At 32.9% G+C, this 19292-nt stretch overlaps 1 protein-coding gene across 3 annotated transcripts in view; it reads right to left on the minus strand.

Annotated features, from left to right (window-relative positions):
- LOC126746771 (uncharacterized) overlaps positions 1-19292 on the minus strand; it is a 110216-nt gene that overhangs the window by 5045 nt on the left and 85879 nt on the right. For all 3 annotated transcript variants that reach the window (XM_050455126.1, XM_050455127.1, XM_050455125.1), the window contains exon 5: positions 4212-5354. In XM_050455126.1, the coding sequence (XP_050311083.1) occupies positions 4212-5354 (1143 nt within the window). The remainder of the gene's footprint in view (positions 1-4211; positions 5355-19292) is intronic.

Raw genomic sequence — 19292 nt, forward strand, 5'->3', positions numbered from 1 at the left:
TATGATTGATGTATGATTTCCATTCTCTGGGAAAAAAGTCCCTTTTTTGCCATAGTAAGAAAATCCTATTTTTAATTAATTAAACAAGTTTAAAGTTTTGTTTTTTTCAGCTTACTGCCCCTGTTTGTCCTTCAGTGACATAATAAAGTATATATAATGTAATGCTTTAGAATCCATATGCTGATGTGCGAGATGAAGTTGGAATCCATGGCGGCAACAGAGAAACTGTTTCCTTCCTTAATGGAAGAAACTGCTAAAGAACAATGGCAAAAAAACAGAATTTACAAAATTTGTAGTAACTTTTTGGACCAGATTCAAAAGAGTGGGTAAATTTATAAAAGTATTTAGTATCCTCACTGTAGTTTTAGGATCCAGTATACTTAAAATGTAGTGTTTTGTATAAGATTTTTAGTTTTTAGTATAAGCATTTATTTTTGTTAATTTTTATCTAAACTCTCTTAATATGCATAATAACTAAATACGAGGCAAACAAATTAATAAATACGTTCAGGATGTAAAGTGTGTTTTTTTTTATAAGTAAAACTTGTGTCTTTTAAAGGCATAAAGTATAGACAGCCAGATGATTTTTAATGTAAAAGTTTATTTAAAAAAATATACTTCCAATTTTCTGACTACATAATTACTTTTTATCAAAAGAAGTTGATACTAAATATAGAGATGGGGGGTTTTCATGAGTATATTATCATAATAATATATCATAATATGTATTAATTAAAAAAAACTATAATAAAGGACATTGAATATGGCAGCCACAATCCCCATTAATAACCACCACCATGTAAAAATAAATCTCAATTCCCAAAAAAAGGAAATATATAAAATTTGAAGACAAACCAAAACATTTTACACTTTTGTGTCAAAAAGTAACTATTTAATGCCTTAATCCACAGAATAAATAAGCCTAAGTAATTTGTCACCTACTCTCTCATTAAACTCAAAAATGCTTTATTGTCAATATAAACATAGAAGTTGTAGACAAAGTCAATAGACTGTACATTAAAGGAATAAAAACGAGAAACTAATTTAAAATAAAATAAAATTATATAGTAAAACTTTGAAAAATACTTAAATGCTAATCATTAAAAATTCATCATAGTTTAGGTGCTACATAGTTTAGTACGCTTTATTAGCAAGAAATATTTTCTTCCTTGTACGTAGGCTTTTTTCAGTCTTAAGTTGTCTTATTTCTAGTGGAAGTTTATTAAACAGCTTTCTACCTCCATATATGATAGAGCTACGGACAAGTTCAAAATGAGGAATGGGTAGCCTCAACAAATAGTTTTGTCGCGTATTATAGTGGCTTCCTAAGTGGAGTTCCTGTTTATATTTTCTAAAAACTAAGCAAACTGTTTCCAAAATAAAAATACAACACAGGGTTTAAATATTATGACTTACAAAAAGCGGGCGACATGAATCACGAGGCTTGGCCCCACATAGATATCTAATGGCCCCTTTCTGGAGTACAAACACTGAACTAAAAAGTAAATTTGAACATGAACCCCAAAAGCAAATTCCATATCGAAGGTAGTAAGTATGCAGATCTGGCGATGGAGAAATTAAGACTGGTGGCAATAACCCTTAGGACGTAGCAGCCTGATTTTTCTACATACCTTCACAATATGGTCTTCAAATTTAAGGAACTTGTCTATGGAAAGACCCAAAAACTTACTGAACGGTGACATGGTGATGGCTTCATTATTTAAACATAATATATCATTTAGGATATTTGTTTTGGAAACATTAAATGTCAAAAAATTTGCATCACACCAGTCTTTTATTTTTAACAAATCTGCACGTATATTGGCCTCCATTTGAGAAACATCAGAGTCGTGCCAGAGGATGGTGGTATCATCGGCACACCAGTTACCTGCAGTTGTGGCAGATCGTTCACATAAATGAGAAAAATTAAAAGACCAAGTACTGATCCTTGCGGAACACCCACATTTATATTAAGTTCCTTAGACATACCACCATTAAATTTGACAGCCTGGACACGATTTGATAAGTAGGAACGAAACCACTCAAGGGCAGTTCCCCTGAAACCATAGAGCTCCAGTTTCATCAGCAGCACTCTGTGACTCATGCAGTCAAATGCCTTGGACAAGTCACAGAATACCGTTGCTGCAACTTCACCAACATTCAGTCGGTTGTACCGGTGCTCCAGAAAGCTAAAGATAGCATCATTTGTGCTCACAGACTCACGAAAGCCAAACTGCTGAAGACTCAATAGGCCAAATCTACTTGAAAATAAAACCATCCTCACCTTAACGAGCCGTTCCACTATCTTGGCTAAAGTAGGCAATAACGCTATAGGTCTAAAGTTAGAAGGACAGTCGCGATCGCCACCCTTGTAAAGAGGAACAATCATTGCTCTTTTTAAGCACTCTGGGAAAACTCCAGACATAAATGAAAAGTTAGTTGACTCGGCCAAGACTTGCAAAGCAACAAGAGATAAAACAGAAAATATTTTAAGAGAAAGCCCATCCCTACCTGATGAACTCTTATTCTTAATATTAACCATTAACCGTTTAAACTCTTCTACACTTGTGGGGGCAAAAAAGAAAGATTCGGCTACTACCACATTGCTGAGATATATTTATCTCCTGGGATCTATTTTTTGTGAGAGATTGGCTGCAAGGTTACTAGCAATATCACAGTAGAAGGAATTGAGGACATTGGAATCTAAGGTACTTGGAATAACCAAGACATTATTTTTACCCCTAAGCTCATTTAAAATCTTCCAAGACTCTTTTGCTCTGTTGGAGGAATTATTTATCCTCCTTTGAAAGTAGGTCCACTTAGCCATTCTGATTAAGTTTCTGTAAATCTTGCGATATCTGTTATAATAATTTAAAAATGTTGCATTGTTCATAGCGTATTTTCTAATGTAAAAAAGGAAGCGCATATTTTTCCCAGATAGTCGTAAACCCTTAGTATATCAAGGTTTTCTATTTCGTTTCTTAATATTGACAACAGGAAAAGCAGTGTTAAAATTGTTTAATACTATTTGATGAAAGCTATGCAGTGGGTTAACAGTAGTCAATACATTATTCCAACTTGACATATTGCAAAGCAAAGAGACTTGACTTGTTATAAGGGACTGATGGCGCTAAAAACTAAACTTATGAAATTAAAATTTTTGGTTAAACTCATTTAACGTACTTAAATCTTATATTTAAATTAAATATTATCTTGCTATCAACTATCCTGAATTTCTAACTTAATAAAACTAAACCCAAAAATCCCGAATAATAAAGTTTTAAATACAAATAAATTTTAAGGCCGGGCCTGTGCAACTTTTCACGCTTGAGTGGCTGTGACTAAGGTCAGGCGTTTAACAAAATAGTACGTGGGCACATGCAGTCACATTTTACGAATCAAATGTATAAATTCTTAAAAAAATGCTTAAAACATTTATTTATTCAATGAAATGATTAAATATCGCTTAGAATAATACTTTATGACTCTTTCCACATAAAATTTTGCGATTTAAAAATGCATGTCATGTGACAATACAAGCAACACCGGCACACGGACTATTTGCGGTACATCAAAGATTCTAATAGATCTCTGAACTGAACTATACATACATAATTATTATGCTAATGAAGAGAATCTGAGTGGTGGTGCGAGACCTTTGGTCACGCACAAGGTTTTTTTTTAGTACAAATACTCAAATTGTACAATGTTTTTTTTTAATATACTGTACATTCTGCTATTTAACGTTTTTTAATAAAAATTCGCATCCCTATGAAACATTCAAAAATTGTCCTAATTTAAGTACAAAATATTATAATGGGAGGAATTACACACAAGCTTTTTCTAGTACATTGTTTATAAATTCCCAATGTTTTAGATCATCCAGCATGTACACTTCAGAACTTTACTATGAAATGAGCCATCAAGCAATTTATTGGGGCTCTATATGAGCGACATGTCATAACGAGAGCCGTTACTCACTCGCCCCTTTTTTCTAATTATTTTCAAGTTCAAACTACCGCCCCCTGTACAAGCTTCAACTGCACAAAACCCGCAAAAACACTCTCTCTCTCCACATCCCACCAAGCCACCAAAAAAAAAACAGTTTTTTGCCCAGCCAGAGCAGCACCAAAATTACATTAAAACCAACGAAAAAGAAACTACAAGAGCATCTCCTCAGAGCAACAGGCTTTCGCGGACTCTCTATTCACCTGTTTCGTCGTTGGTCCAACGGGGGGTGGCAACTCCTTCTTACCATCGTCCGCCTCCTCCTCCTCGATCAGCGGGGATGACGAACTACTACTGTGCCCGTTCATTCCGTTCGTGAGTTGATCATGATTATGGTGTTCGGGAGATTGGTCAAGCTCGGCCGCCGCCGCCGCCGCCACGACGCCCTCGTCGTTATCGGGGGCGGCAGCGACTACGATCGGCTCCGGTACCGAGTCGACCGGAGGCAGCGACATCGGCGCCGCCAAACTCTCCGACAACGGCTCGGGCAGACTCGGCAACGACTCGGTCGAGATGTCGTCCGGGGGCGGCGAGCTGACCGCCACCGCGGGAGCGGTGGTGGAATTGGAAGCGGGGGTCGGTGGGGGTGTGGACGGTTCCGGTTCAGTTTCGGATGGAGAGTCGGGAAGGTTCGTTAAGGGTTCCGCGGGCGGTTCGACCTCTTCTTTAGGCGGTTCCTCCTTAATGGGTTGGGGGTCTACTGTCGGCTCCTCTTGGCTTATAGACTCTTCGGAGACCAGGGTTTCTTGAGGGGGTTCCTTCAAGGTTGGTTCGGCGGGAAGGGGCGAAGGAGGTGCGGGGGGTAGTTCATCAAACGAGGGCGAGGGATCGAGGAGATTTTGTTCGGTAGGTGAGGCGGCGGGGGACTCTGGCGGGGCGACCTCTCGAGGTTCCGCCTCCGGAGGTTCCTCCGAGACGGTCGAGGGTTCCGCTGCGGGAGTCTCGAGGGGCGAAAGGGGGAGGGCGGCTTTGGTCGACTCGGCGAATACCGTGACCGGCGAGGGAGGGTTGGAGGAGGGCAACGGGGGAGGCACTTCCTCGGTACGCACCTCTTTACTGGGCTCTTCTGCGGTCGGTTTCGGGGGTTCTTCCGGGGTTTCTGGCGCCGCCTCCTCTTTGACTTCCGCTTTTGGTTCTTCGATTGCAACTTCCTCCTGTTTAGGAGGTGCCTCCTCGACCACTTCCTTAGGAGCTTCCGGTTCCGGTGCTTTAGCAGCAGAGGCGGCGGTGGGTTCTTTTTCTTCTTCTTCGGCCTTGGGGGCGGCTGCCACTTCCGGGGTTTGTTTGGCCTCCTCGGTCTGGGGCGGTTCAGCAGTGACTGGAGAAGCGGTTTTCTCTTCTACATTCTGTAAATTAAAATTACTTAGTGCATGATAGACGTGCCGTTTGGTGACAAGGATCGACTATCTTGGGCTATAATTTAATTGCTATAAACCACGTTAAAGTTTAATTGGAAATCTATAAATAGGGGCACGTGGGTGGGTTTTATTGCGAGCTAATCGTTCGCAACCGCAATAAATAATTGTTCGATTACGTGGTTCGGTTGCTGCGTCGATCCCCGATTCGCTCTCATCATCGGTGGGCAGCAATTCAATTGTCTTAAACGTTAAATTAACGAGAAGTGCAGCACAATGCCAATATAATGCAATAATAATGGTACAATTGACCCTCAATAGATCTACGCAAGTAAACTTTAATGGAGCAATTAAGAAGACTCACTTTTGGATTCTGTGTTTGTAACAGATGAATCTTTAGTGTTGGTAATTGGGAGTTTTGTTCTTGGATGGGGTGTCAGATCATTGTTACTTGAACATGACTGCTGTAAAACCTGAATTTGTAACTTATAGAAATTTTAATAATTACAGTGATCCACAGTTTTTAACCCATTGAACTGATGCCCCTCCTGTGCAGAAGGATAAAATATAGAGAAACCATGAGACTACAAAACTCTATAATCAAACCGACGCCTTAACCACTCGAGTTTAATTAAAATGAACGTTAAAAGCCTTGTTCTGTTTTTAATATTAAACTGGATAAGGTACTCACCCAGTCGCGAATGATTAAAGCAAACATTATCCGGGCTATAAATAGCGGCAAAGCGATAATATTTACTCTCTCTCTAATAATAGGAAAATCAGTGGGGTAGGTAGGATCGGATTTTTCGTCGCTCTACGCGAGTTCATTGTTATAATTAATATAAAGGTTCTTGTATGGAAATCGTCCAAATAATGCTCTAAAACAGCGTCCATTATTTGGGGTCAAATAATGGTGGCTGTTTGGTTATGCTCTATCTACTAGTTTGTTAGCAGGATCTTTCTGTGCATGCAACCGAATAGAAAAAAAGCAACTAGGACACGCACAAATGGGATGCAAGCAACGCGTCTTTGATTACACGAGACGGATTCGAAATTGAATATTAATTAATTAATTAATCGACGCGGTACAGTGAAGAAATGAGCAAAAAAAAACAAAACGCGTCCAAGCGTGCAATTCAGTGGAACGTTAAAATTAGGTATCTATCACAAAGCACCCTCTTGTTTAACTGTTTTAACACTAACACTAACTAAATTATATGATTGACTATAAGGGTATATACAGGGTGTACCAAAATTACATCGCAATATTTTACCAGCCGCATCTTTGTCTAAAATTAAGACTTTATATACAGGAATCTTGAAAAGTGAATCGTTTTCATGTTACAGGATGTTTTACAATTTTGATTGAAGATGGTTTTTTTGTTAATATTTTCGAAACGCCTGGTCGTTATTTTTCGAAAAACTGAACCATTTTATGCTAAAATGTATACAGGGTCGTTTAAAATTAGTGGTCAGCAAAGATAAAAACGTCATAACTTTTTTTCTGGTTACTATTTAATTATCCTAAAAAAAAATGCTCCACTGCGTACAACGCTTTTTCCAGAAAGTACGCCTTCAAAGCATTATGAAATCGAGGAAAAGAAGCAATTGATTTTAATTTCCAAAGGCAAATGATTATGCATCTTTTTGGCTCTGTATAGAAATTTTACTAATTTTTACTAACTCGAACCGAGGAGTTTGCAGATAAAGATCATGCACTGCGTTGCGAAGTGAATAATTGTGAGACGACCTAAAATAAAAATAAAAAAAAAAATTATTTTTGTAAATTTTACAATTTTTCAAAAATCGTCCATAACTCCGTTATTTTTCGATTTACGGCAAAAAGTCATTCTTTACGATTTATTCCGTTTTTGATTTGGAATACAATACTAAAAAAATATTTTCCATATTCCCAATAGTTTTCGAAAAAAAGAGGAAAAACTATTAGGAGGTTTTTCCCAATTTTCCAGAAAACTCTTGAACCTAAAAATTATTTTTCTACTGCATCTTATGCGCATTAAAATTCTAAACAACATTTGTTATAACAACTTTTTTCTCTAACCAATAGTTTTCCAGAAAAAAAAATAAAAACCGAAATTATGAACATTTTTCCAGGAGTACCCCTTTGGAATTTTTCAGGAAGGTTTTTTGAGTATAACTTTTTTCGGGTACATTTTTCAAAAAAGATTTATAAAACTTTTTTGAAACTTTAAAAGTGATTTATCGATTTCCAAAAAAAAATTTTGAATTTTCTCAAAATATTTTTTTTCGAATTTTTTGTCCAAAAATTTTTCAAAAATCTTCCATAACTTCTTTATTTTTCGATTAACGGCAAAAAGTCATTCTTTACGATTTATTCCATTTTTGATTTGGAATACAATGGTAAAAAAATATTTTCCATATTCCCAATAGTTTTCGAAAAAAAGAGGAAAACCTGTTAAAAGGTTTTCCTTAATTTTCCGGAAAACTGTTGAACCTAAAAATTATTTTTCTACTGCATCTTATGCGCATTAAAATTCTAAACAACATTTGTTATAACAACTTTTTTCTACAACCAATAGTTTTCCAGAAAAAAAAATAAAAACCGAAATTATGAACATTTTTCCAGGAGTACCCCTTTGGAATTTTTCAGGAAGGTTTTTTGAGTATAACTTTTTTCGGGTATATTTTTCGAAAAAGATTTATAAGACTTTTTTGAAACTTTAAAAGTGATTTATCGATTTCCAAAAAAAAAAAAATTTAATTTTCTCAAAATAATTTTTTTTCGAATTTTTCATCCAAAAATTTTACAATTTTTCAAAAATCTTCCATAACTTCGTTATTTTTCGATTTACGGCAAAAAGTCATTCTTTACGATTTATTCCATTTTTGATTTGGAATACAATGCTAAAAGAATATTTTCCATATTCCCAATAGTTTTTGAAAAAAAGAGGAAACACTGTTAAGAGGTTTTCCCTAATTTTCCGGAAAATTAAAATAATTTTCTTGAAGTTTAAAATTATTTTTCTACTGCATCTAATGCACATTGAAATTCTAAACAACTTTTGTTAAAACAATTTTTTTTTCCAATAAACAGTTTTCCAGAAAAAAAATAAAAACCGAAATTATGAACATTTTTCCAGGGGTGCCTCTTTGGAATTTTTGGGAAAATTGGTTATAACTTTTTTCAGGTACATTTTCCAAAAAAGTTTTATAAGACTTTTTTGAAGCCCTTTAAGCAATTTATCCCTTTCAAAAAAAAAAACAAATTTTTTCAAAAAAAAAAAAAATTTCACATTTTTGACCCAAAAATTTTCCATTTTTTTAAAAAACCTCTCATAACTCCTTTATTTATCAATTTTGGACAAAATGTTATTCTATATAGTTTGTTCTATTTTTGGTCAGGATTCCAATGCTCCAAGAAAATGTTTAATATTCCCAATAGTTTTTGAGAAAATGAGGAAAAACTTTTAAAACACGCCAAATTTGCCAAAAACACGGCCTAATTTACGTAACGTGTTTTTGCCTTTAGAGTTTATTTAATGCAGCTTCATGATCAGAAAATCCGGAATTAAAAACCGTACAATCTACGAATTCAGGAGCAAAAGATGATACGACATATTCGATGGTACTAGAACTATTTCTACTTATTCTGGTAGGAAAGTTAATATGCATTAAGACGAAAATAGAGTGAAGAGATTCTTGAGCAACACACACACACACACTGGAAAAAACAATATTAAGGTCGCCACACAAAATTAATTTACTTTTTAAGGGCAAAGCTTGGTAGTTTTTGAAGGAAAGTCTCTAAGTCAGCGCCAAGTGTTCTATACAGGGTGAATTTTTTAAAGTGTTACAATGCGATATGTCAAAAACGGCTGCAATTTTTTTTTGACATTTTGGTGACATTTCAAGTATACCGGGGGGCACTTTTTGTGATATTTTTGACATTTGTTCCTTCACCCCCCTAAGAGGGGGGGAGGGTCACTTCCTTATTTTAAATGGAATGACGTGATTTTTATTCTTAAATACGAATCTACATAAAATATGAAGTTTGTTTACAAAAAAAATTTAAAATTGCTCTGCTGGTTACGGAATTATGATCAAAAATGTTTTGATTAAATTCAAAAATAATTTTAAAATAAAATAAAATAAAAACTATTTTTCTCTTTTCTTATATAGGTTTTAAGAGATTTACGATTGTTACTATGCACCTTAAGAATTTCATTTATGTGTATGTACTTTTGTGTTTACTTAATTTTACATGTAATTAATTACCAAATTTGGTGTTTCTAAAGTATTAAATAAATAAATTATTACTACAGACAAGAAAAATATTAATAAAAGCACAAGAACCGGCAAACGAGAGAGTTAGTTCATAGGCACGCGCACGCAACACTAAGCAAACAAAAAAAAATGATGTAAAATGAAAGAACAAAAACAAAACAAAAAAAACCTTAGAACATTGAATACACTATAGAATAAACATTGGCTGCTTTGGATTGAGCGCAACATCTACACAGGGGACAAAGGGGATATTTTGTTTATTGTTTTTATTTGTTTACTCAATTTTAACAGAAGAAAATAATAAATTATTATAATTAGTAGAAACTGAGTTGCATTCTTTATTGTAAAGAGAAAGAAAGAGAGAGAAACTCGTTTAATAACCGAAATTATTTTGTACTATATTTACACTAATAATAAATAATATTTTAAATTTGGATTCTTTAAATCGCCAAATTTCCATACAAAACGGCGGCAACGCTGTAGATTTTGCCCAGAAATATTCTCGCGATAAAGGTATTTGGCAACTGCGCTCGTTGTTTACTTTTGATGTTTTGAGTGGTTTTAGCGCGTTTTTTTAATTAATATCAAGACTAAAAACACCCTTTTTACTGAAAAATGATAAAGAAGTCTAAATATAATGGAAAAAAGGAAATTCAAATCGTTTCTTTCACAGGCGAGTTAGATGTCAATGGCGTCATCCTTCTAGGTTATAATATTATAAAAGACAGCATTTTGTGAAGTATTGGATATCAAAAATATTAATCAAAATGTGTAATTAGGTATATTATTATAATGCTGTAAAGAAACCCTTTTAAAAAATCACCCTTTTTCGTCCATAATCCTTAATTTATTAACACTGGTTTTGTATTAAATATTTATATATAAAATTATTATTAAATTTAAATATAATATATTGGCTCATATTCAATGTTCTTCTGGGTTATTTCGTTTATTTAAATTTTATATATAAATATTTAGTGCAAAAACAGTGTTAATAATGTATGAATTATGGAAGAAAAATAGTGATTTTGCTGAAGAATTTCTCACTGGTAACGTGTGTCGGGTGGGTGGGGGGCTAAGGGTTGTTTTGTTAAAAAATGATTTTTGTCTTTTACAAAAAAAAAACAGTTTTTCAAAAACGCTACCCTTACACCCCCCGCCCACCCCACACAGTTTACCAGTAAGAAATTCTTTTAAAAAATCACCCTTTTTCGTCAAAAAGTTTGAAAAAAAAAAATCTCTCAAATCCTTCTGAAAATTTGTTTTCTTATAGATTTCGACCCGTACATTACGAAAATGCTATTCATTTTTTCCAAAAAAAATTATCTTCTTTTGTTTTTTGACCTCAAAATCAAAAAAATTTTTTTTTTAAATAGTGAAAACTAGTCCCACTCTGTTAGCCATAACTCAGCTGCATCGCTGACTTCGGCAATGCGGTTTGCGGCTGGTTATAGTGAAAGGATGAAGCTAGATGCCAATATACTCGGCTTCATCCAACTAGTTAAGAAACAAAAAATATGGCTATAAGAAGTTGACCTATTTTTGTAACTTTGAGGCCAAAAAAAGATAATTTTTTTGGAAAAAATGAATAGCATTTTCGTAATGTACGGGTCGAAATCTATAAGAAAACAAATTTTCAAGAAGATTTAAAAACAAACATTTTTTTCCCTGAAAGTTCGAACTTAAATACTTTGTGGTGTTAAACGAATAACTTTACCGATCTGAGGATGCCTTAGGGCGAAACACGTGTAATAGTTTCTTAAAAAAATAAACATAATCTGAGACCACTGACTTTGGATCCCTCCAATCTCTGAATTTTTAAATGTAACTTTTTAAACATAACCACTGAAATTTGTCAGAGTGACCAACATCGAACTCTCGCAAAATGGCGGCTCCCTAGTAGTGGTCATTTACTTTTCATTGAATTGACAGTCCAGCTATATTTATTAAGTTCGTAGTTAAATGTTATAAATGGCTATAACTAAACAGCCAAAGTATATGGATAAAATTTGTCTTTATAGCCGTTAGGAGTTACATAGCCCTTTATATTTTTTAACATCCAACAATTCAACTTTTGTTTGTAGAGGTTTGCAACCATCTCAAAAGCGTTTAGATATTTATTATAGAAAAAAGATTAATTTAAATCCTTTGGGAGCCTTTTTTCATTTCTTTAACATTCGACTTCTTAATTAGTAATTTTCACAAAAAAAAAACTTTAGTTTGTAGCGGTTCATAACCAGATATTAATGATATAAATAATGTTAATATCTGGCCAAAAAAAAATCTTAAAATTCCTTGGGAACTTCAGGAGATCCGACGGGCATTATATCGATTAAATAAAATAACAGCGGGCGCGGACTATATGCTGGCAAACGTCAGATGCTGCGTTCTAGATTATTGGTTGCTGCCTCACAGATATGAAAAAATATCTAGGAAAACAACGAAAAGTGGCAACATCGGATACGTACATTTTAAACATAGAGGTATTGTACGTTGCCAAGTTGTTTTTTTGTTAGAAAAATTGGTTGATTACTCTGAAAGTATATAGTATTAGCCAGCAAATAAACGAAACTTTTAAAGAGTAAATTTTTTACCTGCTACAAAATAGAACACATTAAACGTAGTGGATTAAGAAAATTATATATTGAATGAAAAATTGTAAAGTCGATTTGACTACATTGTCTGAGAGATGGTGAACTGAAACACCGTCGCCTATGGTTTGCAACTAGTAGACTTATTCTAGGCATTCAATGTTCTAAGCAAAAAAACAGTAAAAATGGAAAAAAAAAACACTAAACTGATAGAGATGTGAAAAACGATCAGACGACAATACCCTGCGAGAGCGGTCCAATAATCGCGGCATCGGGATCGGTCGTCCAAAAGCGTTCGCCGCGCAAAGCGAAAGCGCGACGGCGAGTAGAAGAACGAGCAGGGCGACAAAAATGACGTGGGGCAACGACGATTGCGCCCAAAGGCAACCGAAGCCGCCCCACATCAGCCCCCAATCGTCGTGTGAGGTGGTTACCTGGGGCGCCTCCATGACTCTCTCTCTCTCTTTCGCTCTTGCCGATCCAGCCTCACTTTCCAATATGCTTCTTTGATCGCTTTGCCTTTCGACGATTATCGCTATAAATTTTTAGGTTAACGTACTGGTTTTTGGTTCCTAAACTGGTTCTAATTTTATAGAAATAAGTGAGATATTACAGGTTTTAGGCTGAATCCACATTTGATCATGCTATCAGCCAATAAGAGACCCAAAATCGGGTCACGTGGTCCCAACGGATCATTCGTAATTACGCATCAATGTAAATTCAGCCTTAGAGCTGCTTTGACAAGACAAAACGTGCTGATACAGTGCGGATAAATTCACTAAAAAAAAAATGACACGGACCCCGTTTTTGGAAAAAATGCCCGATGTTGGGTTTAGGGTTTTTCTACGTGGAAATTAAATATACAGGGTGACCCAAAAACAAGATATGACGTCATCGATGTTTTTTAAAAGGAAATCAGCATTTTTTAATGCGGAATTAGAAAGAACGCATTTTTTTTTTACAAAAGATATGGTACAAAATAAATAGTGGTTACATAAAAATTTTATAATTTTTCAAAAATCTTCCATAACTTCTTTATTTTTTGATTTACGACAAAAAGCCATTCTTTACGATTTATTCCATTTTTGATTTGGAATACAGTGCTAAAAAAATATTTTCCATATTCCCAATAGTTTTTGAAAAAAAGAGGAAAAACTGTTCAGAGGTTTTTCCCTAATTTTCCGGAAAACTCTTAAACCTTAAAATTATTTTTTGTTTGCGTTTGATGCGCATTAAGATTCTAAACAACTTTTGTTATAACAACTTTTTTCTCCAATCAATAGTTTTCCAGAAAAAAAATAAAAACCGAAATTGTGAGCATTTTTCCAGGGTTACCCCTTTGGATTTTTTCGGGAAGGTTTTTTTTGTATAACTTTTTTCGAGTACATTTTACAAAAAAGATTTATAAGACTTTTTTGAAACTTTTTAAGTGATTTATCGATTTCCAAAAAAAAATTTTGAATTTTCTCAAAAAAATTTTTTTTCGATTTTTTCATCCAAAAATTTGACAATTTTCCAAAAATCTTCCATAACTTCTTTATTTTTTGATTTACGGCAAAAAGTCATTCTTTACGATTTATTCTATTTTTGATTTGGAATACAGTGCTAAAAAAATATTTTCCATATTCCTAATAGTTTTCGAAAAAAAGAGGAAAAACTATTTGGAGGTTTTTCCCAATTTTCCAGAAAACTCTTGAACCTTAAAAATATTTTTCTACTGCATCTAATGCGCATTAAAATTCTAAACAACTTTTGTTAAAACAATTTTTTCCTCCAATCAATAGTTTTCCAGAAAAAAAATAAAAACCACAATTTTGAAGATTAGATTTTTTCCTAATATTTAGTATAAATTTCATTTAGTGCATTATTCAAAAAACTGTTATAAGTATAACAAGTGTAATGCAAACCATGGAAGTGGCATATATTATTGCACGGTCACCCTGTACCACTTTTACATACTTAATAATTACTCTCTACCTTTTTGAAATAGACTATAGTCGCTTAGCCGCCTTTTGCTTTAAACCTGAATAACTCGCTTATTTTTGACTTAAGAAGCATACAATATTTAATACTTTTTGTTTGGAATTTAAATGCCTATCGACTTACACCATAAAATGATTGATAAGAAAAAAGTGAAAAATCAAGAAATGTGTTATAGAAAAAAACCTAATTAATAGAGAGGTTAAAATTGTTAAGGCTCGAATGCTCTCATGTTAAAAATGAGTGAAATATTACTTATTACTCCCTGTACCACTTTTACATACTTCATAATTACTCTCTACATTTTTGAAATAGACTATAGTTGCTTAGCCGCCCCTTCATTAAAACCTGAATAACTCGCTTATTTTTAATTTTAGAGCCAAAAAAACTTTTTGTTCAGTACTTGAGAGATATAATAAATAAAATGTCTCTTTAAGAAATGAAAAACTTTACCAAAAACCAGCACAAGAACCCCGTGCTATATAAACGAAGAAGTACCCGTTCCACGTACGCACTACCGTAAACGCGACGCGCAACCTGAAGATGTCCGACCACAACTCACGGACGAAACGTCGCTTTTTCACCGTGTAACAAAAACAGGACAAAAGTGGCGTATTAATTTGACGACGTCGTAGGACCGAATGGGAGTCGCGTAAATGGTCGCTATTATTTATAGACGACGGAACATCATCATCTTAGGCTTGGTCCGCGGTTCCACTCTCGCTACCCCCCAGTCGACGGAGAACATACCATTCATGTGTAAAATTAATTTCTTTAGAACGTACGTACGTTGGGCGAGAGGGTCTACAGAGTGTCTTCAAAGTTGAGCCACTTGTAGAACTCATCAAAAGAAGTTTATATACTAAAGAGTATCTATATATATATAAAAGTTGCTTAATAAGAGAGTTATAAGTAAAAACGGTTCAAAATTGTTTGATGAACACACAATCTCTATATGCTCTGCAAATGACCGCGACTCTTTACAAGCGAAAATAAAATTCTGGTGCGCACTTTCATGATACAGCAACTCTTTCAAATAGACCCCACACAAAAAAAAAATCGCAAGGCGTTAGATCTGGGTGACGAGGGGGCCACGAAATGGACCCATATTGCGCCCTATTCATCTATTGTTCGTGAACTTCTCGTTTAAAATGTGGTGAAGCTCTATCGTGTAGGAACCACATATCTTGTTTCACTGGCATACATTATTGGACGGTCACCCTGTACCACTTTTGCATACTTAATACTTACTCTCTACCTTTTTGAAATAGACTATAGTCGCTTAGCCGCCCTTTGCTTTAAACCTGAATAACTCGCTTATTTTTGACTTTAGAGGCATGCAATATTTAATAGTTTTTGTTTGAAATTTAAATGCCTATAAACGTGTTGTTATAATTTCGTTTTAACGTTCAAATCCTTATCGACTGACATCATAATACAATTTCAAAATTTAAAAATTAATCAGTGAGTAATAATTCATATTTCACGTTAACGTTGCAACTGTCTAGAATAAGTTAATTATTAAGTCTTAGTTATCTATTAATTAATTGGTCACTTATTCCAGGAATTTTAGTTGCTTAGAAGGTACATACTTGAATTAATTTATCGACTCCTTTTAATTAACTAAATAGTAATTCGAAGCTTTTCAGGTACTTACAAATCATGTCCAGGTATTTTAATTAAAACTCAATTTAACAGTAATTAGTCGATTACTTTCAGGCCTATGAACCAATTAATTCTCTCTTCCAGGCACTTAAATTAACCTCTGGAATCTTTCAAATTAATTAAAACCTTATGCAAAGCTCTTGAATTAATTAAAAACTTGTTTCAGACATTTTAGGTACAAACAGAAAAACAGACAAGGAATTGATTAACTTGCATTAAACATCTCGAATGCCTGATATAAGTTTTTAATTAATTCAAGAGCTTTAAATAAGGTTTTAATTAATTTAAAAGATTCCAGAGATTAATTTAAGTGCCTGGAAGAAGAAATTCATTAATTCATAGGCCTGGAAGTAAGTCCCTGATTAAATTAAAAGGATTCCTTAAGTAAACTCGAGTGTATGTAATAAGTGCCTGAAAGTAATTTCTAATTAATTAACGGGTCTTAAAATAAGTTGTTAATTAAATGAAACCATAAGAGCCTGATGAAATAAGTTTTAATTAATTAATAAATAACAGAACCAACGAATCAGTGTCTAATTAATTAAAGGGATCCCTTAAGTTAACTTAAGTGCCTGAAAGTAATTTAAAATTTCATGTAATAAGTAACTAATTAATTTGTGATTTATTTCAAGTTTAAATAGCCTAAAACAAGTAAGTAATTAAATAATTAATTAATAGGCCACGAAATAAGTGACTAACTAACTTAAATGCTTGAACTCTAAAGCCTAGAATAAGTTTTTAATTAATTCAAAACCAACGAATAAGTGACTAATTAATTAAAGGTATCCTGGGTTATTTTAAGTGTCTGAAAGTAAATTCTAATTTCCTGGAATTATTGACTAATTAAAAAGTAAATCATTCCAAATTTGAACAACAGGCCATAAAATAGGTGACTACTTAACTTGAATGATTGACCTTAAAAACTTGGAATAGGTTTTAAGTTATAATTTTCAAAGCAATTAATTTATTAATTGAAATAAGTGATTTAATTTAAGAGCCTGGAATAAGTGTCTTATTCATTAAACGTGTCCCTTAAGTTAACTTAAGTACTTAAAAGTAAATTGGTGATTTGTTCCAAATTTGGAAAGCCTGGAATAAGAAATTAATTAATTAATTTATAGGCCAGGTAATAATTGATTTTGTTTACTTGAAATGCTTTGACTCAAAGGCCTGGAATTAGTTTTTAATTAATTCAAGAGCCTCGAATAACTATCTAAATAACTGTTTTATTCTTAGATTTACGGTTAAATGTTATTCTTTATAAATTATTCTATTTTTGATCAGGATTCCAATGCTGAAAATAAATTTTCCATATTCCTAACAGTTTAAGAGAAAATGAGAAAAAACTTCTAAGAGGTTTTTCCTAATTTTCCAGAAAACTATTGAACTTAAAAATTATTTTTCTATTACATCTAATGCGCATGGTTTTTCTAAACAACTTTTATATTAACAATTTTTTCCTCCATCCAATAGTTTTCCAGAAAAAAATTAAAAACCAAAATTATGAACATTTTTCCAGGGGTCCCCTTTGGATTTTTTGGGAAAATTGGCTATAACTTTTTTTTGGTACATTTTTCAAAAAAACTTTATTAGACTTTTTTAAAGTGTTTTAAGTAATTTATCGATTCGCCAAAAAAAAAAATTAATTTCTTAAAAAAAATTTTTTTTTACCTTTTTTCCCTAAAAATTTTTTACATTTTTTCAAAAATCGTCTATAACTCTTTTATTTTTCGATTTACGGCTAAATGTTATTCTTTATGATTTGTTCTATTTTTAACTAGGATTCCAATGCTAAAAGAAAATTGTCTAAATTTTCAGTAGTTTTTGACAAAATAAAAAAAAACTCTTAAGAGGTTTTTCCCAATTTTCTGGCAAACTATCGAGCGTAAAAACTATTTTTCTATTGCGTCTGATGCGCACTGACATTCCAAACAAGTTTTGTTTTAACAATTTTTTTCTCCGAATAATAGTTTTCCAGAAAAAAATTAAAAACTGAAATTATGAACATTTTTCCAGGGGTACCCCTTTGGATTTTTTGGGAAAATTGACTATAACTTTTTTTTGGTACATTTTAAAAAAAAACTTTATTAGACTTTTTTAAAGTGTTTTAAAATAATTTATCGATTCATCAAAAAAAAACTAATTTCTTAAAAAAAAATTTTTTTACCTTTTTTCCCCAAAAATTTTTTGAGTTTTTCAAAAATCTTCTATAACTCTTTTATTTTTCGATTTACGGCTAAATGTTATTCTTTATGTTTTGTTCTATTTTTAACTAGGATTCCAATGCTAAAAGAAAATTGTCTAAATTTTCAGTAGTTTTTGACAAAATAAAAAAAAATTCTTAAGAGGTTTTTCCCAATTTTCTGGCAAACTATTGAGCTTAAAAACTATTTTTCTATTGCGTCTGATGCGCACTGACATTCCAAACAACTTTTGTTTTAACAATTTTTTTCTCCGATCAATAGTTTTCCAGAAAAAAATTAAAAACTAAAACTATGAACATTTTCCCATGGGAAGGTGGCCGCTTACTTAATTTACGTTATGAGTCCTTTATTCTGTAAATTAGTGCCAGTTTATCTGTTTTTTACAAAAAGGAGAAAATTTTGAACATTTAAACTTGATTACTACACTTCAAAAAATTGATGAAATTTTGCTGAAAAATCACTGTTTTTCGTTCATATTACCCAATCGAATAACGCTGTTTTTATACTAAATATTTATATATAATTTTATAACAAATTTAATTAAATAGAGTTTTTAAATTGAATATTGTATATTTTGTGCAAAAACATTGGTTTTTATTAAAATAACCCATACCCCCCCCCCACCCACCCCAAACATTTGCCCAGTACGAAATTCCTTTGAAAAAATCACTCTTTTTCGTTTATAATATCCAATCTAATGGCACTGTTTTTGTATTAAATAATTATAAGTATACATATATTTAATTATATCAAATTTAAATAAACAAACTGTGTTATTAGATAGGATATTAATAACGAAACGCAGCTGTTATTCATGCGAATTATTTTGGAAAACAATGATTTTTGAAAACAATTTCTCACTGGTAAGTTGTGTGGGGTGGGTGGGGGGTGTAAGGGTAGGGTTAATGAAAAACGGTGTTTTTTGCAGAAAATAACTGCCTAAGAAAAAAATGCTTTTCAACAAAATTACAGGTAATAAAAAAATCTATACTTTTTTCACATAATCTTTAGGTTTTCGAGTAAAACGTGAAAAGTCACTCAGTTTTGAAAAAAAATCAGTTCACGACTTCATTATACAGTTTTTATATTAAAACTCTTATTATATTTATTAACCCTATATGATCAAGGTATATTTATTAAACTATATACGTATATCATATACGATTCTAAAAAATTGACAAATTTAATGTTTTACACTCGATCGAAATGACCCCCGATATCAC

The sequence above is a fragment of the Anthonomus grandis genome, chromosome 18, assembly GCF_022605725.1.
Source record: "Anthonomus grandis grandis chromosome 18, icAntGran1.3, whole genome shotgun sequence".
In the NCBI taxonomy this organism is placed as follows: Eukaryota; Metazoa; Arthropoda; class Insecta; order Coleoptera; family Curculionidae; genus Anthonomus; species Anthonomus grandis.